Source organism: Buteo buteo, chromosome 16 (genome assembly GCF_964188355.1).
Source record: "Buteo buteo chromosome 16, bButBut1.hap1.1, whole genome shotgun sequence".
In the NCBI taxonomy this organism is placed as follows: domain Eukaryota; kingdom Metazoa; phylum Chordata; class Aves; order Accipitriformes; family Accipitridae; genus Buteo; species Buteo buteo.
In genome coordinates, this window is record NC_134186.1 from 5,285,817 (window position 1) to 5,310,458 (window position 24,642).

The 24,642-nt window shown below is 45.7% G+C and overlaps 1 protein-coding gene and 4 non-coding genes across 9 annotated transcripts; all 5 read right to left on the bottom strand.

Moving 5' to 3' along the window:
* Positions 1–582: 582 nt before the first annotated feature.
* TRNAU1AP (tRNA selenocysteine 1 associated protein 1) lies at positions 583–24,225 on the bottom strand. Of its 5 annotated transcripts, none has more exons than XM_075047644.1 (16): positions 24,034–24,225; positions 20,822–20,919; positions 19,920–20,019; positions 17,102–17,154; positions 16,365–16,496; positions 13,098–13,217; positions 11,480–11,642; positions 10,865–10,898; positions 9,393–9,559; positions 7,292–9,129; positions 6,327–6,540; positions 3,929–4,101; positions 2,638–2,712; positions 1,877–1,935; positions 1,384–1,499; positions 583–940 (listed from the first exon to the last, which is right to left on the bottom strand). In XM_075047644.1, exons 1-9 carry the CDS (start codon positions 24,058–24,060, stop codon positions 9,552–9,554), a joined length of 735 nt encoding a protein of 244 aa, XP_074903745.1. In that variant the 5' UTR covers positions 24,061–24,225; the 3' UTR covers positions 583–940; positions 1,384–1,499; positions 1,877–1,935; positions 2,638–2,712; positions 3,929–4,101; positions 6,327–6,540; positions 7,292–9,129; positions 9,393–9,551. The 5 variants fall into 5 exon arrangements, 4 of the variants coding, with proteins under 4 accessions (XP_074903745.1, XP_074903744.1, XP_074903743.1 ...); XM_075047643.1 differs by lacking the exon at positions 9,393–9,559 and adding an exon at positions 21,032–21,108 and having other exon boundaries at positions 24,034–24,184; XM_075047642.1 differs by lacking the exon at positions 9,393–9,559 and having other exon boundaries at positions 2,638–2,709; positions 24,034–24,223.
* On the bottom strand, positions 1,076–1,146 carry LOC142040666 (small nucleolar RNA SNORD99). Its single transcript, XR_012653262.1, has one exon. It is a non-coding gene; the product is annotated as a small nucleolar RNA SNORD99 (small nucleolar RNA).
* Positions 1,721–1,838, bottom strand: LOC142040656 (small nucleolar RNA SNORA61). The gene has a single exon (XR_012653253.1). It is a non-coding gene; the product is annotated as a small nucleolar RNA SNORA61 (small nucleolar RNA).
* Positions 2,063–2,193, bottom strand: LOC142040654 (small nucleolar RNA SNORA44). Its single transcript, XR_012653251.1, has one exon. It is a non-coding gene; the product is annotated as a small nucleolar RNA SNORA44 (small nucleolar RNA).
* Positions 2,935–3,079, bottom strand: LOC142040650 (small nucleolar RNA SNORA16B/SNORA16A family). Its single transcript, XR_012653247.1, has one exon. It is a non-coding gene; the product is annotated as a small nucleolar RNA SNORA16B/SNORA16A family (small nucleolar RNA).
* Positions 24,226–24,642: the final 417 nt, after the last annotated feature.

Sequence of the window (24,642 nt, forward strand, 5' to 3'; positions counted from 1 at the left end):
ACCGACTGCGCGTCCCCTGGACAAAGGTGCTCTCTGCAAACAGCCCAGGTCACCTGCAGCGGCGTGGGGACTTTGCCATCGCCCGGCCCTCCCCCTCCCGACGGCTGTGCGGAGATCGGGAATAAGACTCGCTCCAACAGCTCTGGGGCTGTTTCCAGCCCCAACTTGTTCTCCATCATGAAAAAAATGGGCAACTCCAGTCACCAGGGCTCCAGCAGAGGATGCTGGCAACGTTGTAAGACACTGCTGGTTCCCTGGGCAGGAGCTGTTATGAGGAACACAGACTTGGACAGAAAAAACAGGTCAGACACAGGTATTTCCAGGAGAAAAAAGTACATCCAAGAACACATCCAAGTCATGCACCAGCTGCCTGGAGATCCAGCCCATTGGTACAGCCACAGAAACTCACCTTAAAGGATCGGTAACCTCCAGTGGAAGAAGTTGCTCAGATTTCACAAGTGAAGTCAAACCCCCAGCAGGGCTTGGGCTGGACGCAGCACTCCCCAGCCCTGGCCCCAGGTAAGGGCAGTCAGCCATCGCCCCAGCCCAATGCACCCCAAACACAAGCACAGGAGACACAGAAAGGATTTCAAGTGATTGCCTTTATTCACTCCCAAAATATTTTATATCCAGACCCTGCCCTGAGCTCTTCTCCTGAGAAAACTCCACAAAAGGGACCCTTCTTCCACGCAGAGTGTTTGAACAGGAGCTTGAGCAGCACCTGGAGCCAAATGAGTTCCCTCTGCCTGTGGCGCAGGGGAGCAGAGCACAGAAGCGGCTGTTCCCACCTGGGGGAGCTCATGGCTCTGGAAGGAGCCAGGATCTGGCTATGCAGAGCTCCCGCTTCCAGAAGGAGAGGGCTGGAGAAGAACAAAGTCTTGCACTGTAGCACCAAAAGCCTCAGAGACCGGCTCATCTCAGCTCCACACTCGACTTAGACCTGAAAAGGGGATAAAAAATAGTCCAGCCTGAATGAAGACCGGTTGGACTCAGCATTGCTTCAGATTTCACATGTGTTAAGGAATTCCCGGCCGTTCCCTCTCCCCGCACTGGGTGGTGATTTTGGCTAGTTCATGCCTGGCCTCAGCCCCATATCCGCAGGATTCATCCAACAGTCTCCAAAGAAAGGAGTCATCACGGACCAGGCTGCGCTTGGAGGGCTGGTGCGGTGCGACCGATCTCACCTTACAGACACTCTGTCCTACAGATAATATAGCCTGCCCGAATGAAGCTGATCATTCCCACCTGGCAAAGCCCAGGTTAGGGACTGGCCACTTCCAGCACAGGCACTGTCAGCTCGAACTGTCCTTTGTCCTCCAGGACTGGCGAGATCCCACTCATGAAACACCAAAAACCCAGCAATTACCCGCAAAGGACACTCACGTGCTCCATGTCACAGCTTCCCCCACAATTCGGGCCCTAAGAAAAGCAAACCGAATCCCTCCACCGGGGACATGGGGTCGTAAGCGCTCGGCCTTTTCCACTAAGCGAGTTAATTCCTGAAAAAAACGTAGCCACAGTAAGTATCTGAAGTCGATGGGTCGCTGTACACTAGGAATCAACGCATCAAACCCAGCCCAAGCAAACCCCAGTCTGCAAATCTTCACAGCACCTCTGCTCTCTACGCCCAACATTCATTCATTCTCTTGACCAGGGGGTTTCACTTCTACCTCAGACTTCCCAAAGGAGCAAGGCCAACACAGACTGTCTTCCAACTGGCCCCTCTCAGAGCAGGGCTGCACCAGCAAAGAGGCTGAGACCAGTTTGAATTTTGTTTTTCCTCCTTTTTCGACCACAAGATCGGTATTCAGATCTGATGGGAAAGGGATCTGGAGGGACAGGCTACAGAGCTCTGACAAAGGCATTACGTCCTCACCTCGGCTCTATCCGGCAGGCAGGCCATCAGCTGAGCAAGCTCCAAAACACCAAGCAACCCTGAAAGACATCGCAACACCCCCCTTAACGTCAGCAGCTGGCTGCAGGCTCACGACCACATGTCGTTGACACACCCCACCCAGAAACCACCAGTGCTTTGCAAGAAGAAACACCCCAATTCCTGAAAATATATAGGAGGGGCGAGTGACAGCAACAGGCAAAAAAGGCCCAGCAGTCAAAGACCTTCCCGTTGCTCTCGCATGTTGTTGGAGACCTGTAGCTATTGCACAGAGCCACAGCTCTTGGATAAACATGCAGAGTCACCACTGAGCTCGCCTGGGAAAGTCTGCTACAGCTTCAGAGCAGCAGATGGAGCAAAAGCAGAGTGATCTGCTGGCTTTGGATCAGATTTGATTCCCAGTTCTGCCACTAATCAGGCCCAGTGATGCTGAGGAGAGAAAGACCCCTTATCCCACCCATACATGATCTCAACACAGCAGGAAATAAGGGGAGTCTGCAGTTCTTCATGACTGGATCGATACTTGTAACGGGTCCTGCGGGAAATCCTCCTCTGCAGGGCCTAAGCCCAAGCATGAGCCCTGCAAAGGATCCGCAGCACCTGGAACAAGCACCGCGCTGGCAGTATCTGCTAGCAGAGAGCCAGGAAATACTGCTGCTCGCTGCTCCGGCCAAGGGAGGCTATGAAGGCAATCAAATTCCCAGCGCAAGGGGAGATTCCAGAGCCTGAATCACACGTCTCACCTGCCCAGTGCCGCCGAGCTGAGGCTGTCACCAGCCATCCCACACACTGGCATCACGTTCCATGCCAAGATGCTGCTGGGGAAGAATACACTCTTGAGCTTCAGGTAGGTGACAGAAAAACAATCTCAAAACAACAAAAAAACCGGGATAGCCACCACCTCCCACCTCTTTGCACGCCAACTTGGACCCCAGAAGCAGGTATTTGGGGTAGTTGCTTCCTTCCAGCGACAGCACCCCCAGGCACCACCTCCACCCACAGCCAGGGCCCAGCGACACCCAGACCCCCCCCGCTCTGGGCCATGTATTTTCCTGAAATGTTGCCGGACAGTTACAGAGACTCAAACTGAGCGGCGACCGTCGAGGAAAAACCCTTCGCTCTCGGCTCCTTTTTGACTGCATCTGCCACACCACCGAGACAGACGCAGCTTCGATAGGGCCGGGCAGACCCGCAGGGCTCCTCCGCCCAGCAGCCGCCTCTCCCGGGGTGTTTTTTTAATTCAGCCCGCTGTGGAGGTCACTCACCCACGGCAGCGCCGGCATCTTCCCCTCACGCCGGGCTCGGCCTGGGAGGGAGCAAGGCCCTCCCGCGGCCGCGCTGCCCTTCACAGCCCATCGCACCCGCCCCGAAGCGCCGCCGCCCGGGCGCGGAGCCCGCGGGGCACCGATGTGGCGGGGCCGAGTGGCGGGAGAGCCCCGGCGGAGGGCGGATGGCGGCGGATTGTCCCCCCACCTCGGGAGCCCTCCAAACGCGCTCCGCAACCGCCATCACAGTGAGAGGGGGAAGTCAACCGGCGGCGGCCTTTTATAGGGCGGCAGCTCGAGCGCTGATTGGCTGCTGCGGCCAGTCCCCTCCCGCAGAGCCTTCTGGGAGTTGTAGTTCGCGCCGCCTACGGCCCCCACCCACGCCGCCATGACACCCCATGGCACCCCACTCCCCAAAGGATAACCGCACTCCTCTCCTCCGCCAGCAGCAGGGAAGGCAGGGGAAATCCCACCCCCATACAGCAAGACCACGATTTGCAACCCTCCCACTTGCGCTCGGGGGTGAGCTGCGCTCCCCCACCCCACCTAAATGAATCTCCAGTCTACCCGGCACAAAGACAATTTCTCTCTCCTCTCCCCCCGCAAGGTGCACGTCGGGGTTTGCTCTTCGAAAAGGTGAAGGCAGCAGCCACGTTTTTCCTGCTCCTTCCTCCCTTTTGGAAGGCGGGGGGGGGGGGGGGGAACACCCCACCCTCAGGGAATGGAAGGAAAGTTTTTGGAAACAAAAATCTATCTGCCAAAACAATACCTCTGTCAGGTTCCTGGCTTACGATCCATAATTGGCGGAAAGGATTTAAAATGAGAGCACTTGCCAACTGGTTGGAAGGGAGTGCTGAAACTTCTGCAGGTACTGATGCTGAAGCCACAGCCACCGTGAGAAATCAGGTTGAAAAGCCCGAGACTGCTTCCTGCCCCTGAGCCCTGGAGAAAGTGCAAAAAGGGTGAGGGAGAAGAACAGTTAGTTTTTAATCTGTTCTGAGCAAAATTCACAAATGAAAAAATTCACAGTGCTCAGGAATCACCCTTTCAAGCTGGTAACCCCACCACAGATGTGCCACATTACCAACAAAATAAGCCCAGCACCCCTTTAAAGCAGAATTAAGTCTGGAAGTGAGCCCCAAACTTTGCGTGACCAAGTTCTTCTAAAAACAGCCCTTGTCAAAGTTGGCAGGGACAGGTCAGGTCAGGCCCAGGACAGGGCAAAGCAGCTGGTCCCATCCTCCACTGATCTTGTAGCTGCTCTGCTAAGTCACAAGGCATTCCCTGGACAGCCTGGATTTTCCTTGGCACAGCGACTCATGCAAGATGAACCTAGAAATCTCCCTGTCAAATCCTAGGGCAGGACAGAAACTGGAAGCTCACTGTAGCAAAAAAACCCAAAACCAAAAACAAAAAACACCCCCAAAATTCAAACTTTGGTAAACATCAAGTGTTTGGGAAGAGAATCTTCCAAATGCTCAATGGGGAGAATCCCTAAAGAGCAATACCAAAAACCAATGGATGCTCAGTAGACCTCAGCCCATCATGAGAAGACGGACGGAGATCCAAAGAGAAGCAGAGAAAATCCCACTGCATCTCTGGTATGCCTAACCACAAGGTCAGCAAAGCCCGGATGAAACCTCCTGGTACGGCCTCACATCAGTCTCTTCTGTAGCGCAAGATGGGGAGAAAATACTGGAAGAGGCTGCAATTCCCATCAGCAGACAGGTGGGAGCAGACAACCTGCAGGGAAGCGCTCTGCGATAAACTGACAGTAAGGAAAAGCAAGTATGAATTAGCGGTCCAGGTGCGTTGCTGTGCCTGTGGCTCCTCGGGGATCCTATGTGTTGAGGGGACAAGACAAGCCCTGGCCATGTAAAGCTCTCAATCTATATCGCCTTAACTGCATTATCTACTGTTGCTTTCACCCTGGAAATTTTACAGCAGAAGCAGCATGATACCTGAGAAAAAAGGAGTGTGTACCAAGCAGTACCCCAAAACCCTTCTTACAAAACTGACTGCACTTGGTAAAACCATTTTGACTGGGAATAACTGCTAAGGAAGAAAAGCATAGTAACTTGGAAAAAAACAAAAGGGATTTTTGACTGAGAATAACTGCTAAGGAAGAAAAGCATAGTAACTTGAAAAAAAAAAGGAGGTATTTTTGGAAGAAATGCTCTAACCAAGCAAAAAGATAAAGCAAGCTTTGTCAGAGTGACATTTGCTGAACTAGCTCCATCTATCAGTTACTAAATGTGGCTGTTGCATTTAAAATTCATACCCTATCCTGCCATTGAATTAATTTCATGTCTAAGCAAATCCCAAGTTAAATCCAGAAACTGGTGTATCCAGTATGCTTTACAAGATGCACTGGGAGATAGCAAGGCTGGAAGGTAAAAATTCCTCTCAGATCTTGTTTAGCAGAAGCTGGGGATTAGCAAGCCAGTAATGAGAAACTGAGTATGCAAAGATCAGAGTCAAACATCTTTGTTCCTCAAAAGGGATTCAGAGAAATACCTAAGGGTGTTCGGTACTTCTTGGTGTGCGGGATATGAACTCGTCTCCTGAAAGCAGTCCAAGTAACAGGAATTTTCTCTAGTCAGGCACATACAGAAAACATCATCGCCAGCCCCCATCAGACCCCTCAGCCCATACAGGGGCCTGCGCTGGTACAGACCCACATTTGCTAAAGAAATGGTTTCAAACTCTTCATCCCATTGGAAGCTGGTCAGAATTTCTCACAGGCCACCCCCAATGCTTACTGTCAAGCTTTTAATTAAACACGTTAATGGCAACATGCCACCCCGCAGCCTTGCAGCTTATGCTTTGGGAATCACCACTTCATGCCCAACAGGAGAACGCCCACGTCTTTCCAGCTCTGCAGTTGGCTAAACATTTTTCAGTCTATGTAACTCAAATGGTAATCTGAGAGTCCCTGCAATTTAATCTAAGTTGGATCATCACATCTTCATCAAGTAACATACTAAGAATGTTTGAGTTGTTTTTGTAATTACTAGTAAATATTGCAAGCTGAAAGGCAGAATACTTCATAATCTCAGTCACAGATTTTGATGCAAATTTCAAGAATTACATAATCCCAGTGAGCTGTGATATCATCTGCCTTGGATTTCTTGCCTTTAGCACATAAAGATAAAAGCAGAATTTACCTTACTACACGGAGTCCTTGTCTTTCATCTTGTGTTACGCTAAATGGTAATTAATCAGTGCTTTTCCTGTAGCTGTCCATGAGAAACAAAATCCCACACTCTGTTTAACTTGGATTCCAAAACACAAACCCTACAAAATCCAGGTGACCGGCTGTTTTGTAGCTCCACATGAAAGTCTCCTCTGTGCTTCAGATGCTGTAATAATGGCTGGGAGCTGAAAATGAACATTAAGATGAGTAAGTGATACACAGAAAAAAATGCAGAGAGATTAACAGCTCAACAGAACATCAGCTGAGATTCTCACAAACAACCCCAAAAGGCTGGCTCACACATCAATGGAACGTGGCCCAAAGCCTCACATCAAGCTCTCTCCTAAAAGGAAATGCATGAGCTATTTTAAGCTCTGCAGCACCAGTAAGCAGGCTGCAGCAGGTAATCTTTGCTGGCCTCCGTACTCCCAAATTGCTCTCCACGTAAAGGCCCAAGGGTCTGTATACACATAGCTCTCCTAGAAACTAGGGGATTATGATGGATTGGACTAGTCATTACCAACTTTCTTTCCACCACAAAAACATTTTGCAGAGAGCAAAATGATTTTGCCACAGCGTTACTGTCTGTGCAGGGTGCTGCTCTGTGATATCCTGCTCCACTGTCCTTTACAGACAGACTTAGATGGACATGGCTTATCCATGCATTAGGAAATATTACATAGGACAGCAGTGCTGGCCAGCCTTAGAATAGCAGCATAAATTTATATGGATAAAGTATGTGTGGCTTCAGGTCACCTCCCATAGCAAATTAGGAGGGCTGCATTATAAAAGCTAAAATTTGGGGGGATACGGAAAGATAGGCCCAAAAGAGGAGAATGAAGGGCTTACAGGGTAGCACTGTTGCAGCACAGTAACAGAACAATCTACAAAGCATTTAACAGCAGAACATTAAAGAACACCCCTTCTTTACATCACCTCTGAAATGCCACTCTATTGAACAGGCACTTTTCAAGAAGAGGGGCATCATCTGAGCTGACCACTACATCAGAAGAAAAAAAGCACTCTGCTCTCTTCCACTTCTCTGCTGCCTCTGAAGCACCACCATCACACGCAGGGAACATTCATTTCCTTAAATTCAGAGTAACTGAAGCTTAGGACACTGTTAACAGCCCACAGCACAGCCAGATGCACAGCAGGAGGAAAAAATTCACAGCAGATGAGAACGCAGGGGTCCAGTAGTCCTCCAGTTCTACTTGTTCAGAAATATGCTAACTCCAGTATATGTCACCATTCCCCACGTACTCACAGTGCGTTTACCATTGCAGTTGATAAAAAGACCACAGACTGACAATTATATCATAATTATGGACACAAACAAAGGTGTAGTAGAAGTAGGCTTTATGAAAGTATTTAAATTTTGTGGCAAATCTCTGCATCAACATGGGCATGGAGGCAACTAACTGCTTTGCAGTAGCAATTTCAGTTACCAAACTATTCCTTGGATAGACATTTATTACAGGTAGTTTATCTGTTCCTATTTCTCAAAGAGTTTAAGGCACAAAAGCCTGGAAAGGGCTTATAACATGTACATAAGTGCTATTATTTTCGCTTTCACTTCTAATGCAACATAATATTAGCTTAAATATATTGCTTGTCCATCCAGCTTATACAACGTCCAGTAGAAAACTGCTTTCCAGGTTAGCAACAATTTGTTGCACAATATATCGATTAGATTGCTCTGACCCGTTTTTGCTGCAAGATCTTCAGTTTCACCATATTCACTCTGACAGGACAGTGGAAGACACTATGAAATCTTAACATCTTAATGAAACCATCAAGATGTATCCACAATGAAAAAAAGGCATGATACACAAAATAACGTTTAAACAAGGTTGCTGGTAAAAGTGTTTTAAACTGCTTGACTGATGGGGAATTATTTCCTCATACACAGGTGGAGAAGCAAGCCAAATGTGCGAGAGATCATCAGGTAGAAGGCATAGGTCTGTAGTGGTTTTCTAACGTTCCTTTCTGTCTTTACTCTCCAAAATGCTCTTCAGGTAGTTGCTTAAGAACACCGAGCTATAAACTTGCTAGCTCAAGATCGCAGCTTAGGTTAAACAGAACGTAAGCTTTCATCTACATGGTTCTTTCCTGTGCTCAAGTTACAGCAACCTTACCCAGTCACTAGAAAGCTTTTGAGCCATTTTAGTGGTATCCAACAATGATTTTTTAAAATAACACATTCATGAGAGTTGGATCAAATGACTGAAGACAGTTAAATGGGCAGCAAAACAGAAAGATGGGCAGGAACCAAAATGCAAAGGGTAATTTTACTTAAAAGACCAACATTTTTATTGTACGTTGGAGTAGAGTCTTTCCCCTGTGCCATCTCGTTGAAAGTTTATAAATTACAATTCCCAATAAGTATTAAGAGTTCATTTCAAGACAAAAGGAATAAAACTGTTGCAGTTCTAACTTTCACCATGAATAAAAGTTACCATGATGCTCCTACGATACTCATTCTGTACAGGAAAGGCCACAGTCCTCCTGTACTTTGAGTAACAGACCTGGGTGGAGAAAGGGCCACCCCTCACTACTGCAGGATCCAGGTGCAGCATAACAGTCTGGAGCGCACTGGCGGGCTTGTCACACAGACACAGTGCCTCAGCAACGAGGCTATAACACGGCTGGAATCTCTGACGAGACAGTGTCCAAAGGCTGCCAATGACAGTCCATCAAGGCATCGTAAAGCTCTTCACTCTGTTCCATAAACTGTTTATTTGCTTCATGGACGTCTAACTGAGGCGCCGGATCTAAAGAGGGAAAGACAGACAGACAAATAGGTCACATGCCAAATGCGTTAGGAAAAAACCCACACCCCGTAAACATGTTAGTTTTACTAAAACAAATGTGGGGGGAGTCACAAAACATTCCCAGCACTTGCCCAATCATGAGCCTGACTAGATTAGCCCTAATAAATCTTTCTGCAATGGGCTAAGAAGTAACTACATCCAAATATGTCCCTCTTTCCAGTGGTGATTGCCCCCATAGCAGAGTCAACAGAGAGAACGCATACCTGCACCTCGCAGCCCAGTGTAGCCACTTAAACTGCCAAAGAAGGTGGGTTGGCACTAAGGCACCGGACTGCAAAGTGGAGGAGCGGAGGCGCAGGCACACGTTCCGTTCTGCTCCCTCCACTACAGGGTCAGAGTGGATGGCTGGGGATGGTAGCGTCTTACGCTGCTGCAACAAGAGTCACCAGAGCTTGTCTGCCAAAGCCTCGAACATCTCAAAGCATTTCACAGTTAGTAACCAAAGAAGTGCCAGAGACACCCAGTGAATTACGTATGAATATGTCTCTTATTTTACAGTTGGAAAAAATGTTTGTAAAGCATTTTGGAGCTGGAGAGCAACCCAGCGGGTACAATTCTGCTGCTACCAATGCACACTTAACATTTTGCAATAATTGACTCATCATATTCCCCAAACCACTTGTAGGATGTAAAGCTCACCTAACAACACCCACAATCTGAAGCTCAGGTTATCAGAGTAGCACAATCACATATGTTATTAAGCGGCTATCAGAATGCAAAGCAACTGACTGACTGAATGGAAAAACTACAAAACACATCAGCAATAAAATGCTTGTAAACATGTTTGGTTTTAGCTACGTCATGTTGTAACACATCACAGGAGAACAGAATTAAGAAAAAGGAATGATACACTGGAAATACATTATTTCGTATTTTCAATTTTAACATATTAATTTAATCAATGAGAAAAAGACACCCCAGAGATATTCTAACTATAGTACTTGTGTGTTAGTTTCAGAGAAAGGAAAGCTCTCCTGTAATGCTTTTAAAAGCCATTAAGGGCTTTCTCAATGACATCATTACTGATACCTATGGATCCTGTAAAGGATCCAGATGCTTTTTACTGTTAGCATGTGATTTTTAAAGTTTTTTAAACAGAAGAATAAGATACACTACACAGTGCATATTCCACTCAAAACAGAAATTTGGAACTGCTAGTATGAAATTATTTTTTCTTGCATCAACAAATGAAAACTGCTTGTATGTACATCTAAAACCCCAATATAGTTTAGTGGCCCATTTCAAGCAATGACTGCTAAAGCAAATATTTTATCAGTGCATCAACTATTTCTTTTTAAATTAAAAGCACAGTGAAGTATCCTGGGCTCTACATTCCAAGATTTTGCAGAAAAACAGAGTACCTACATTTTTTTGTAGCATACCAGAAAAGTACTAAAAAAAGGATAAAAGCTTGAGTACTATAGAAGATTAAAATCTCAATGCTAGTGAAGTCAATTAGTTTCAGTCCTGACAAGGTTCAGACTAGGAAGAGCAACTGTAAAATAAGGATGCAATTGCGCTAGGTGATAGTGACTCCAAAATTTTCTGAGACCTCAGATTTACTCAAAGATAAAGGTACATTATACATTGAAATTAAGGGCCAATTTGAGAAAGACTATCTCTAATCAGTGCAGAACAAACAGACAACTTCCAATATAGAATTTGAGAAACGTACCTTCCAATGCATCCTCACCAACTTCTTCATATGTCTGCAAGGAAAAACAAACCCCTTAGGACAGCAGATACTTATCTTCACTTTTACAAACATCACCTGTTCATTACTACTGTCGTATACCAACTTTTATAGCTGACTGATTACAACAGAATTCTTCACACATAAGCCCCCTGTTCCACTCCCAACAGACTCCATGGGGGAGATCCCACATGAAACTTCTAACAGAGGCAGCAGTCCTTCAAATTCCTGTGGTGAAGTTGGGTGGCTGTCCTGATCTGTTCTACCCTCTAAAACAAGGCTTATGAAGAATCCCAGAAGGCAGTCTTAGCACTGCCTGTCCAACTGTCCATATCAAGAGAACCCTTCTACCTTGACAACTGCATTAAGAGATGCTTTGTGTCCTCCAGACCTTTTAAATCCTCCAATCCCAGCAATATGCCCAACATAAAGTAACAGTACACACCAGGGTCTGCTGAACAGTTTTGCTTCCTCATCAAGAAGCTATACTAAGACCCCAGAGCTTGAAGAGAAAATGTGCCCATCACCGTTTTATAAGCTGTATCATGTTTCTGTGCTGACAGACCACTGAAGAGCGAGTACATCGCGCTGTCCTACCTGCATTGTGCTCTGCGTGTATCCATACTGGGGATAGCTGTAGCTGTAACTGCCTGTGTTCTGGTCATAGCCCCACTGGGCATAGTAGTTGTGATATTGTTGGTAATATTGGTTATAATTATAGTTGTACATCTGATTGTACTCCATCGGTTTCACACGATTACTTAAAAAAATAAAGCAGGAATAAGTTGCAAAGAATGCAGAACAATTATGAAAAAAAGCAGTGAAATAGCTTAAGATACAATATGGTACATAGACAAGGCTTAGTCTAACATGCAAATTTCAGTCTTTAAAATATATTCACTATTTACTGCAGCAGTAGTTATCATTTGCATACATTTGCAGAAAGAAAGAAGTGGTTTACATTTAACGCCCTTTCCTGTATTCATAGTCATCTTCATTAATAAACATTGCTTTCATCCTTTATGAGTTAATATAGTATCACTTCTTGGCTTTGGGAAGGGAAATGTTCAGGACTATGAGCCTCAGTTTAGAATAATCCTGAACCATGATCCAGATTCTTGTGTCCCTTTTTCCTTCTGATAAATAGGATGAAGTTAAGTACTCTGCAGCTTCCTGAGACAAGGTACTGAATCTTGCTTTACATGAAGAGTTAAAGATTTAGAGCCTTGCAAAGGAACTGGGGTTTTCTTTAGTAAGAATAGACAAAAACCTCTCCCTTCTGCTACTACTGAACAGAAGCCTAAGCAACAACTCGTTGTCCCTGTTCTCACTGAACTGGGTGGTCTTCAATGCACATACTTGGAAGAGCTCATGAAGTAAAAAGGACTACGAGTAATTAAAAAAATAAACTTAAATAGCCTGTGAGCTGACTAAAATTCCCATTCCTTGCCATAAAGTGGCAGCATTCCCAAGGAACTAGGAATCCCACCTGGTTATCAAGATTTGAAATAATGAGATGACAAGTATCGTTTGAAAATGAAAATGTCACACATAAAGCTATGTCTAATGATGAAATTAGTGAGAAGTAGGAAGAGGGAAACATCAATCTTCTCACCACGATACACCCCCTTTTTCTGCTTTTCTCTTCCTTATCCCCCCAAGACTTCTGAGGTCGCTGAAAATCTAAATATTATTCAAATAGGGAGCAATTACTATTATTCGTATTACCCTAGTGCTACGAGCCCCAAGTCAGACCAGGATCTCATTGTATCAGGTTCTGAACAAACACAGAAAAAAAAGTTAATCCCTGCCCCAAAAGACTTATATTTAGTAGACATTATAATAGAATTAGCAAGGTAATTGAGCTTTGCTATCCAGAAATCAATAAGCAGATTTAGACTATTTCAATTTAATGCAAAGGAACATATACGTTAAAAATAATCATATTTAAATACAGTGTGTGTACATGTGTGTGTATTTAATAATGTATACAATTAAAAACAGTGCAAAATGCTGTCTTGATCTAATGTTACAACTTTTTTGAATTCCTGTGCACTCTGATACTCTAGCTACTTTAGTATATTTGTGGGTATTCCTTCACTTTGTGATGGAAACATCCAGGAAATGTATCCAAACCACTAAAAGACATTTAAAAATACACGTGATTTCACATCAAGGTCCTCTTATACAAACGTCTGGCTGCTCTTATACTCACGCTTTTGGTATAGCCACACTCAAGCGTACAGGTTTAGAGCCCAACCCCACAGCTCCTTGACACTCTGTCAGCGCTCTTTTCTGTTCCAGTTCATCCGTGAATTTCACGAACCCGTAACCTCTACAGAGATACAGAATAACTCATATAAAACAAAAACAAAAAAGCTGTGCCACTTTTTAAAAAATATTTACAGTGAAGTCAAAATTGGTTTTAAAAAACAGAGCAAACGAAACACTTTGGCTAGGGCTGTCCCTGCTTTTAGTAGAGATTAAATGATTCCGCCTGCCAGTTGCTTTTGCAAAATGCTTGAAACTGTACGTCCAAGCTTCGGCAGTACTTTCAAGGGCTGGACTAAAGTAAAGTAATTCTTGTGCCAGTGGATTCTAGGGAATTGGAAGTGAGCTGACACAAGACATGTTGAAATGCAGGAACAGACAGTAGCAAAGCCTCAAATCTATACTGGGAGGATACAGATAATCTAAACAGTTGCAAGTCAGCACAGGATTGACAAGACATAGGCACTGTTTATATCTAAAACTGCCCCACTGTGAAGGAAAACATTGCTTTTCTGTAGGATCAACTGAGATACACTTTCCAATCAAGTCCTTTTTTCAACAGGAAAATATTCAAATAGGCTTTCTGTTATTCCTAACAATGGCACAGCCCCATCAGCATTCTCAACAGCGGACCTGAAAACAAGCTGTTAACATCAAGTTGCTAAAACTTGCTCTGATAGCACAACTTGAACAAGGATAGCACACAGCCAGCAACCCCTCGACTCTAGCAATCCTTCACTGCAGTGCTAGCAGTACTATATGTCAGCCAGACAGAAAATATTAACTCCCCTCCAACCCCAAAGGTCCTTTGCGTGGGATTCTGATGCTGTAGTGAGTCAGAAGCAATGCAACAGCATCCAAGACGGCAGTGCCAGGATCCCAAGATGGGATGGGCCGCTTCACGCAGCAGAAAGATCAAAGACTTAGGTGTGGGAGGGAAAGAGGTATCCATCTAGGTGAAGGAAGGAGTTTGGGAGGGAAAGGGCTTGTCTACCTGAGGAAAAGAACGAGCCGTAAGCAAGGGTGTAAATTTACAGCATATCTATTCTGTGGAAACTCTTAAACACCAAGTAACATGCTATTTTGAAAGCAGCATCACCTAGTATTCATAGTAGGTCCACACTGGAAGCTATTACAGAGCATTTCATGCCCCATAAAATGCGGTATCTTGCATAGCAAGCTATACGCACAAGTCCAAATATGTATCTTTATACATATATGGATGTTTGTATGTGTACTCCTCACATACAGGAGACCAAACCTAAGCTCAGGCTTATTTATATACAAACTGGATAATTAAGCAAGAGCAAAACTCTACATCAGTACACATCCTGTTTAATTTGCTCTCTGTGAAAGGATTGTGGCAAATTAAACCAGTGCAAGTCAACTTTCAAGTCAGTTTAAGTCAGTTTTAGGTGTTCGCACACCAAAATGTCTAAGTTTCTAAGCTGCTACAAAGGCTCCTGCAGCATTTCAGATGGGACCAGGAATGGTTAAGTGAAATGGGTAATATTGGCCATTCCAAAATAGAGATGGACAGATAAAGAGTTGGATGTAGCACAGCAAGGAAGTCAGTGGTTCTTCCAGCTTTTCCAGACACTTAGTTTTTTCACACCAATGGCTAAACCAGATTTTAGTACAGAAGAAAATCCACTAAGAAATCATTTCTTTGTGGCCAGGACCTCCCTGGCAGACATTCTGTCTTGTCCCTGTAGTTAAGAGAAGCCCCCAGCCTGCACCCTCAGCAGAAAGTAAAGAAGCAGGCACAGCACTATGGCATCAGGCTGCAAGCTCCTCTCTTGCCTGGACAAGAGGTGCTGGGAGGAGGCCTTCCTGATCTACCAGCCCTGGCTGGAAGGGCCAGCGCTTCACTAGGCACATTTGCAAGCCCCAAGTTCCTCTCTCACATCACACTAACACTTGCAGTTGCCTCAGCTTTGAGTAACTGCACAAGTCACAACAAAGCCCCTGGCAGCAACACCCTGCCACTGCTAGGGGAGATAGCTGTGCTCTTCGCAGCAATAGGTCTTTAAGTCCCTGCTCCTTCCTCCCTTCCCAAGCTGCCACAGATTCTCCTTCCCTAAGGTCTGCACTTACGAACAGTTCCCAAAGCCCAACTAATGGCCCAACCTGCATCACCCAACACCTATTTTGTAGCCAAAAACTGAAGCAGGTGCAGCAAAAGAAGAACTGCTAGGTTTACACCTCTGAGGAAGAGGAGGCACCTGGAGCCCACCCCGGCAATACTGGTCTCAGGTGAGGTGGCAGTAACAGCACGAGTGCTTAATAGCCAGAGAGTGAGTGAGCAGCTCTGCAAGAGGTTCAGGTTGCACATGAAGAACTTCATTACTAGGGAGGTAGCGCAGCTCTGGAACAGGCTGCCCAGACAGGTTGTATTATCTCCATCCTGGGACGTTGTCCAGGCTACACAATTCACGGCTGAGCTGATCTAGCATTGGCAGCAGTCCTGCTCAGAGTGGGAAGCTGGACCAGAGACCTCCAGAGGTTCCTTCAAACCAACATGTCTAAGACTGAGAAACCTTCTGTGAGAAAGAGGGGAGATCTACAGCCATAGTCTAAGTTGTATCACAACATTCTCATAGGTATTACATCAGAATATTGTGTTTCATTGAAGCCATGTTCTGTTTTGAAAACAAGGGTGCTTACCAACTGGTCCCTCTTCTAGGAAAATACAGTTTCATTTTCTGCTGTTTAGAAGAAGTTTTAATAACATTAAGAAATCTGACTTTTTGACATCTGTTTCTGGCAAGACATTTCCAGTAAGGATGAATAAGGCGGCTACTAAGTACCTGACAATGAATCATAGCTTTGTTTGCCCTCCCCTCTTTGAAACACAAACCTGTAAAGCTTTCACAGGAATATACACTCAATAGCCTAAAGACTGTAAAAGCACAATTCCATCTTGAGAGTTCGGGAAGACAGTGTTTCAAGATTAGACATTTTTCAGCATTTTCAGAAGTGCAATAACATACTGCCAATACACAAAGGGCATCACACTGACAGAGGAGTGACAATACACTGTGGTGACTATCAAAACCCAAGCATGCTGTAGACTGAATGTCCAAGAACATTGTATTTTAAGGTTACTAAAATCTAAGCTGATAGAACTATTCCTTTTCCCTTGCTGCATTATATCTTTCCTGTTGCTGCATGTGAAACGAAAGAAAAGAATGAATAAAAGATGACTTACTTGGATACTCCTGCCTGGTCCAAAACAACTTTTCCACCTCTACATGATGGATAAACTTTAACAAAAAATTCATATAACATGCCATCATCCACATCAGGAGTCAGGTCTCCCACAAAAAGTGAATATTCTGGACTAAAGAAATCAAAAGAAAACTTCTTAAGCACTATCATAAAAAAAAAAAAAGAGGCATGCTGAGTGACAGCTAACATTTAGCCTAAACATTTGACTTCAGAGAAAAGCGATATTAAAAGACCATTTAACAGATACTTTAAAGTGTCGCCAGTTAAGTTGCTTAGGTGACTAAAATTTTTATTGACGCTGCTTTTCCAAGTTAATTCAAGCAGCACAACCAAACTACTCAATACTGGTTTTTATTTCAAGATAATTTCATTGCTTATTTCTCACAGGATATCTCTGGATTTCTAACATGGCAAGAAAACATTAATGTCTCAATTATAGATTTGCTATTTCCAATCACTGATCTTAAATTATAATATAAGAATTAAGATACTTTGATGCTACAAAGTTTAAATACCTTAAAAAGACACTCATGACAAATATGCCGTGCCACACAAAAGGCAAAGCATAAAACTGACAGGCAATCTAAGTCACCCTCCCTCTGCTAAAGACTGGCAATGATGAACTTGTGGGTTTACATATTTTGAATACTCTTTGCAAGGCAATTGATAAAGAGACATTAAGCAGGCAAAACTAATATTTAAATATTGAGCATTTACCTGTTATCGGGCTGTTTTCCATATGTTGCATAATTCAATTTAAATCGCTTTGCCTGAAAGAAGGCAAAAATGAATCCATACATTCAAATGTTCTCATGTGAATCCAAACAATTAGGAAAAAATACAATAAGCTGATTCGACACAACTTTCTTAATGCTGACAGATGTTCAATGCCATCAGGCCAGCCAGTTAAGGTATCAAGGACAACATTTCTATTTGACATCAGTACAGCTATACTAATGAAAAGTAGCAAAGAACCTGCACCAAGAGGTTTGGCCTATCTTTATTTCAACAGTTTATAAAGCTAGCGAGAGACAGGTGAACCTTACATAGCATCAAATTTTTTTATCTTTAAGGAAGACAGGGAAGCAGAGGTACCAATGACAAATATTAAATGACTTCAAGGTCTTAAAATGAAATGACAGCACAGACCACTGGACATTTGCGATTTATATGAATACTGGCAGACCAGAATCAGCCATATGGGAAAATGGACTCAACCCCCAAGTCTGGAAGTATGGCTAAACACTTTGCTCAAGATGATGTGCTCATTTAGTAAGATCCAAAATTAAGGTTTTTTTTTAAGAATTACCCGTCATTGGACACTAAAGGTCTCCCTAAACTGCACCTGATTTTATTTTTAAAAAAAGTTTCCCAGGAGCCTAGATTTGTGCCAACTGGCACATCTGGAACTCCCCACCCCTATCCGGTAGGGTTCAGCAACTTGTACCCAACTCACATTTAAGTCTAGCCCAAGATCTAAGGAGCAGCTGATCTCCTGCCTCAAAATCCCAAGGGTCTCAATCCCATGGGCATTCTTATATGGTGCTTAGCACACAATAACCCAAGCAGGTTCACTACAGAGTGCAATGGTAACTGCTATTTTCTTCTGAAACATGCCTGATAGGAAGAAGCACAGGGTTGCACTCCTTTACAAGAACACTGGTGTCTGAACTCACCCAGAGAGTGTAAAACCTAAGCTGGATCCCCTCATCAGCTTGAGGGGCTTCAAAACCATTTTTCTGTCTCCCAACAGGCTTCCAAAGCAGATATCTGTCTGCACTACACAGTGGCATAGCAAGAATTCAAGGGGAATTTGGCCAAAGAAAGCAAGCCTACTGTGAATCCATAACCTAGAGATTAGGACATTTTAGTATAGTGGAGAGCCTAGTGTGCTCCTGTACCTTGTATGATGTATTTTCTTCCTTCAAAGATAGCGTAAATAATTATTGGGAAATAGAGCAAAGACTTAACTCTAGGCTATAATCATGTTCCTTGCATGCTTGCATTCACTGGTGCACAGTGGTACACAAGTCTTTCTGTGGACCATTTACAAGCTAGTACAAAATTTAGATTGCACTTTGAAGCACCTTCACCTTTTTTTTGGATCTCACTCTTCGTAGAAATATTTTGGGTTTAAAATCAATGAAAGACCGAGAGTATTTCCATTCAAATGGGAACTGGGGACACTAACTCTGTAAAACAGAGACAGCAACAGCACTGTGGCTCTCTGTTATTCCTTTGGCTGATTCAGTATTTAAAAATAAATAAAAGTGAGCCACACTCAGTTTTGTGTAAACAAGAGAGAAAGTATCTAAATGCAAGAGACGAGCTGGACAGCTGCCTGCTGAGTGCACTGATTTAGGCTGCTTACATCGGATCTCGTGTCTGACATCTGTAATTCTCTCCATGTGTTATGTAAATCATCCCTCTACACAACACCACATTTCAAATTAAACTGTGGATAAAGACAGGTATTCCCGAAATCAAACTTCAATTATTATATTACTCCTTGCAAGAGCTGCTCTCTTTCTCTCTCTAGTGACTACAGAAGGCACCTAGGAAGATTAGCTTCCCTTACTCATGGGCTCTGATTTGCATATTAAACAGGACAGGTGAAACAGATACCTCCAGGCCTCTCATCTACCCCTTTTAATGGGGGACACCATCCTCTCAGGAAGGCTGACCAAATAGTTCAACCTGAACTTCCAGGTTTCCTACTCAGGGTATTAACTACACTGAAATAGGCATCAATTTACCTTACTACATCACACCGTAACTGAGGTGATTCTAGAGCTGCTTTATGAACCAGTCATCCTAGCTACTGCAGCCAACTTCTGTGGGTACAACAGACAGCTGTGTCAGCCGTCCCATTTTAATCTACTAAACATTCGAGTCAACATCCTAAAATTAGCCTCTATGACTATTTCTCCTCTTCTTCCTAACTACCTAGCTTTTATGTATCCGAGATATTTGTTATGTATTGCAATTATACAATGGTCTAGCTCTTTCTCCACTGTAAATAGGTTTGAATAACTTTTGTTTGCTAAGGGCCAAGAACAATGGAAGGCTTAAAAATTATGTTCCTCTGGCAAATCAAAGTTACTCAAAACTCAGTGTGAACTTGCAAGTTCATCTTGTACATATACATCAACATACACACTGTAACAAATTAATATGGAACTACAAACGGAGAGAGACAGGACTGAGGTAGGTATACTCAATCTATTTTTTCCTTGTTCTTCTCTGGTTTCTCATTAGTCCAACTTTGGTAATAGTAGACAGGGTCAGAAATGAAAAAACACATCACAACATTTTTATACCTGGATTTTATCCAGACATTCACATAGAAATCAGTGGGTTTTTTCAACAATTTTATGAGCAAGAACACTAATAGTTTTATTTTCATTATTTTAAAGAAAAGAAGAATCCCAGTTTGCCAGCTATGGAATTTGCCTGTAATCACTCAAAATACAGATTCTACACTATCTATTCCTTCCCAGTTTTAGTTCTCAACTGGCTGCTTTCATTTACTTACCGGTGTAGCACCAGGAAGCGGTTTTCCATTGATTTTGTGTAAACATTTCTCTGCAGTAGCTAGATCTGCAAATTCTACAAAGCAATAGCCTGCTGGAATTCTGAACATATGACATAGGAGAGGAGAGAGAAAGACTTCAGTTCAAAAACACATTTGAGGAGGAATATTATATTTTTAGATAACTGGTAGGAAATTTTCTATAGTTGCAATACTTAAAACAATTTCTTTTTCAGAGTATAAACATTAGGTACCAAAAAGAAGCTGGCAAAGTAATCTTGCATCTCAAGGAAAGCGATAGCCCCTACTTACCAGTAAGTCATGTCAACATAAGCACATAGAAAATAGTTTTGCTCACAATTAGTTTACTTCCTACTTTCATTGACTATAAATTTTCCCACCCAAGTTTAAATTAATTGAAAACTGAAATTACAACATTTACAAGAATATGAAACTACTTTATTCTTTTTACAGTCACTCATTTTATTCCAAATGAACTCCAAAGGTTCTCATATTGCTCTTTCTAAGTCAGACTTCCCACCTCTGCCAGCATCACGTAGCTGCACTAGTGCAACGATTAACACAGAGTAGTCACTGAAGCCTTCAGCCTGGGAGGTGTAGTTCCCAGAGGGACTGTATGGCATACATATGCTGCTCTGAATGACTGCTGAAGCACTGCAGGATGAGGGCCAAACATGAGGTTTGTTGATGGTGAGGTCGAAGAGCCAGCAATTGTCCTCTCCATTGCTATCATCAATATACCCATATTGTTGGCAGCAATGGTGAAAAGCTCAAAGGGAAAATCACTCTAATCTGGACAGGACCACAGCGATGCCATACAGAAGGCAAACGGTTCAATCCAAATGCACTGGTAGAACAAACTGAGAACAAGCATAAACAGTTACCCTGTCAACCTGTTTCGAATGATTTTTACACTCAGTACAAGCTCTCCCATGGTGGCAAAGGCTCTTGAAACAAAGTTTTCATCCATGTATGGCTCCAGCTATAAAAGCAAAAAAAAAAGAGTTAGACCAGGGCATCTACAAAAAGGAGAATATATGTGTCAATGTCACCCTAAGCAGTTAAAACATTATTGAGAAGTATTTTACCCTTACACTTCAAAAAGAAGACTCATTTAAGAGGGTCGATGCCACTCAAAACCAGCAGGCATGCATGAACCAGGCTCAACAGTCTGCAAAGTGGAACCCAAGAGACAGCATGAATTTCAGAGAACAGGGAGCTTTCACAGAAGGACAAAAGCCACTCAGAAACATACAGCAACAAACTGAGCGTTCACTACACGGAGCAGGGGATAAGGAGATGGCAGGCTCTTCTCTGTATGCAAACAGAGGTTGGGCCAGCGCTACCAGTACCCAGGCGCGGCACAGCCCGGGGTGCTATGACGAACGGGTGGCATGCGTCAGGTAACACAGCCCCCATCGAGCTGGGGTAGGGGTTTGCAGAGCCATGTCTACCTTGCATAACTGTGGAGATATGCAGGGCAGCACTTGGAGGGGAGCCCTCTAATCGCGTCCCGCAGTAGGTCTGCTTCGTACTGCACGTGGGTGCACTGACCATGTTTATGTCGTAGGTGAGAGGGTGGCACGGTGCATGTCAGAGTGTGCGTGAAGTGCAGGGCAGTGCTGCTGTGTGAGTGAACACGCTGGAGGGCAGGTGTCTGTATGGTGTGACTGAAAAGTATGAAATGGCACTGCAATTTGGACTAAATATATGATGGACTGAGGGAAAAGGATGCCTCTCTGTGTAGTAGAAAGTGGAGGAGGGAACTAACTGAAATTAAAGTTTTGTGCAATACACATACTGATAGGGAGCACTACATGTGACAGGCAACACGGGGCCAGGGTGTGTCGGAAACATATAGAGCTCCATATATATAAGTACATGTACCTGTGTGAGTAAGACAGATGGCCTTGTGGTAACTGACAGCCCTCAAGTGTGTTCGTACGTCTGTCAGGTACCAGGTGGCTCCGTCACTTGTCTGTGTGACAGAATGTGCAGACTTGAGCAGTATCTGATAGTGGGTGACCATATCGCACATGTGCAAAAGGTGGCAGATGCCCTGCAGAGGTGTGAGTGTGGAGCAGAAAGGACTCTGTTACATGTGCCAGAAGCAGAAAGTAGCACTACTCTGTACAGACATGCCACAAAGAGGGTGATCCTATGGCGCGTGTGTACAGGAAAGCCGGACTCATAAAGGCTGTATATTTACGTGTGTGTTTCAAAGAGCCACGGCCTGCTTGTGAGAAAGGTGACTGAAAAAGAATATGGCCTTATGATGGAGAGGTGGTAGATAAACCTTTATGTGGGTAAAAGAAAGAGACAGCAGACTCCACGGAGTCTGCTTGCATGAGTGGCAGGCAGTGGAAGAATCCCTGATGTGTCAGTGTATGCGCGCAATGCAATGGCAAACTTGGTGTGCGTGAGTGTGTGTTTAAGAGAGAAGCATCCAGTGGGATCCTCAGTGATGTGCTGGGTTGTATGTACACACACAGATGAGACAGACTGAGGAACAGCACAGGGTGCACGTGTGTGTGCAAGCAGGACTATGCAATATGCTGGTGTGAGTCTGTAAGAAAGGGGCTGGAGAAAGATATGCGCGCAAGTAACAAGCAAGATGGAAATTGTGATACACTGGTATAACTGCATATGGTATCTGTACCTATATACAGGTGTATGCAAGCATGTGGCAGGCAGCAAGGACACTACAATACAGTGGTGGGATTGCCTATGTGACTGTGTAAAAGTGGCAGACAGTGCAGACTACAATACAACGTGAGCACATACATACAGGCATGTGTGGGTAGCAAAGCACTACAATACACTGGGTGTGAGTACACATATGCAAGCGTGTACAAAAGTGTGTGTGTGTAAAGCGGCAAGTGGTGAGAGTGCACAAGTATGAGGGTGTACACAGCGTGTGTGAATGGCAGACAACAAGGAACACTGTGGGGTGTGTATTGCTGTGTGAGTGTGCCCACGGCATGCACATGAGCAGGCAGCAAGAGACACCCTGGGGTGAAGAAGCATCTGTGAGCGTGCTGCCAGGTGCACATGCAGGCAGGAATGAGGGAAATACTGGGGTGTGTAAGTGCTTACGAGTGTGTGTGCACGAAGGGGAGTGCAAATTCTTATAAGCATGCGAGTACACCCACAGGTGTGCACGGATGTGGGGCAGGTAGTGGTGCATGGATAGGTGCATACAAGCATGCGAGTGCAAGTAAGCACAAGTGCCTACAAGTACGAGCACAAGCAAATGGGCCTAGCAGCACAAGCATGAGTGTAAGTGTGTGAGTGTGTAAGTGCCTTAGAGCGTATGACCACAAGTGCATAAGTGCCTACAAGCACATGAGTATATAAGCCAGCATATAAAACCTAGAAGCATGCAAGCATACAGGCTTGTGAGTACGTGAGTGAGTGTGTAAGTGCCTAATGGAGCATGAGCACGAAAGTGTGAGAACATGTCAGTGCCCACGAGCGTGCCTGCCCACCAGCGTGAGCGCAGGCAGCACGGGACACTGGTGTAAGTGCCACGAGTGTGCCTGTGACCCTGGCCATGGGCAGGCAACGAGGGTCGCTCTGGGTGTGTGTGTCTAACGTGTCTGCGAGCGTGTAACAGCTCAGAAAGGTGCCTGCCGGGCTGGGGTTAGCATCTCTGAGCGTGTGTTTGTGTATCAGCCAGCGTGAGTGTGCGTGTCAGCCTGCGCGAGCCTGCCAGCGTGCACAGGAGAGAGTGTGCGTCAGAGTGTCAGTCAGTTCGGGAGTTTATGCGTGTGTCCGAGTGTGTGAGGGTCCGTGAGGCTGTGTCAGCGCGTGAGGGTGTCGGGGCGAGGGTGTCAGTCGGTCACTCGGGGCGAGGGTGTCAGTCGGTCACTCGGGGCGAGGGTGTCAGTCGGTCAGTTGGGGCGAGGGTGTCAGTCCATCAGTCAGTCAGCGTGAGGGTGTCAGCCGGCGCCAGGGTGTCAGTGGGTCAGTGCGCCCCAGCCCGCGGTCGCCCCGGGGCCGGCCGCCCCGGCCGCTGCCCTCCCGCCTCCCGCCGGCCAGGCCGCCCCGCTGCCCGCCTCACAAAGCCCCGCGCGGGTCCCGGCCGGACACTCACGTCCCCCATCCACAGGCTGGCGGCCATGCTGCTCCCGCAGGCCCCCGGGCGGGTTCAGCGGGGCCGCGACTTTCGCCTACCCGGCTCGCCTCGGCCCCGCCGCCGCCGGCGCCGCCTCACGCCGAGCCCGCGGCCCGCTCCGCCGCCGCGCTGCCCCGCCGCCTCCTCCGCGGCGCCCGGCGGGCGGAGAGAGCGGCGCCCCCGCCGCCACGGGCGCCCCGGCCCGCGGCAGCGCCCCCTGCCGGCAGGAGGAGCGTCAGCGGTGCGGGCGGGAGGGGGGGGCGCACAAGATGGAGGCGGGTGTGAGGAGGGGGAAAAGGTTTGGGTTTGGGGGCTCCTTGAGGAGGTTTTTGGAGCGCCGGGAAGGGGTTTGGGGTGCTGGGAGGTGGTTTGGGATGCGGGGAGGCCTGAGGGGAGGCCTGCGTGGAGGGAGGGTGAGACGAGGGGCCCAGGGCGGGAGGCAGGGAGGGGGAAGGAGGAGGAGGAGGGGGCTGAGGGGCTATGGGGAGGGGGGGTGGACGGGGGGGTGGATGAGGCAAACTCGGCTGGGAAGGCGGGTCAAGCCTGGGTGAGGCCATGGGGGGACTGCGGTGGGGGACAGGAGAGTTC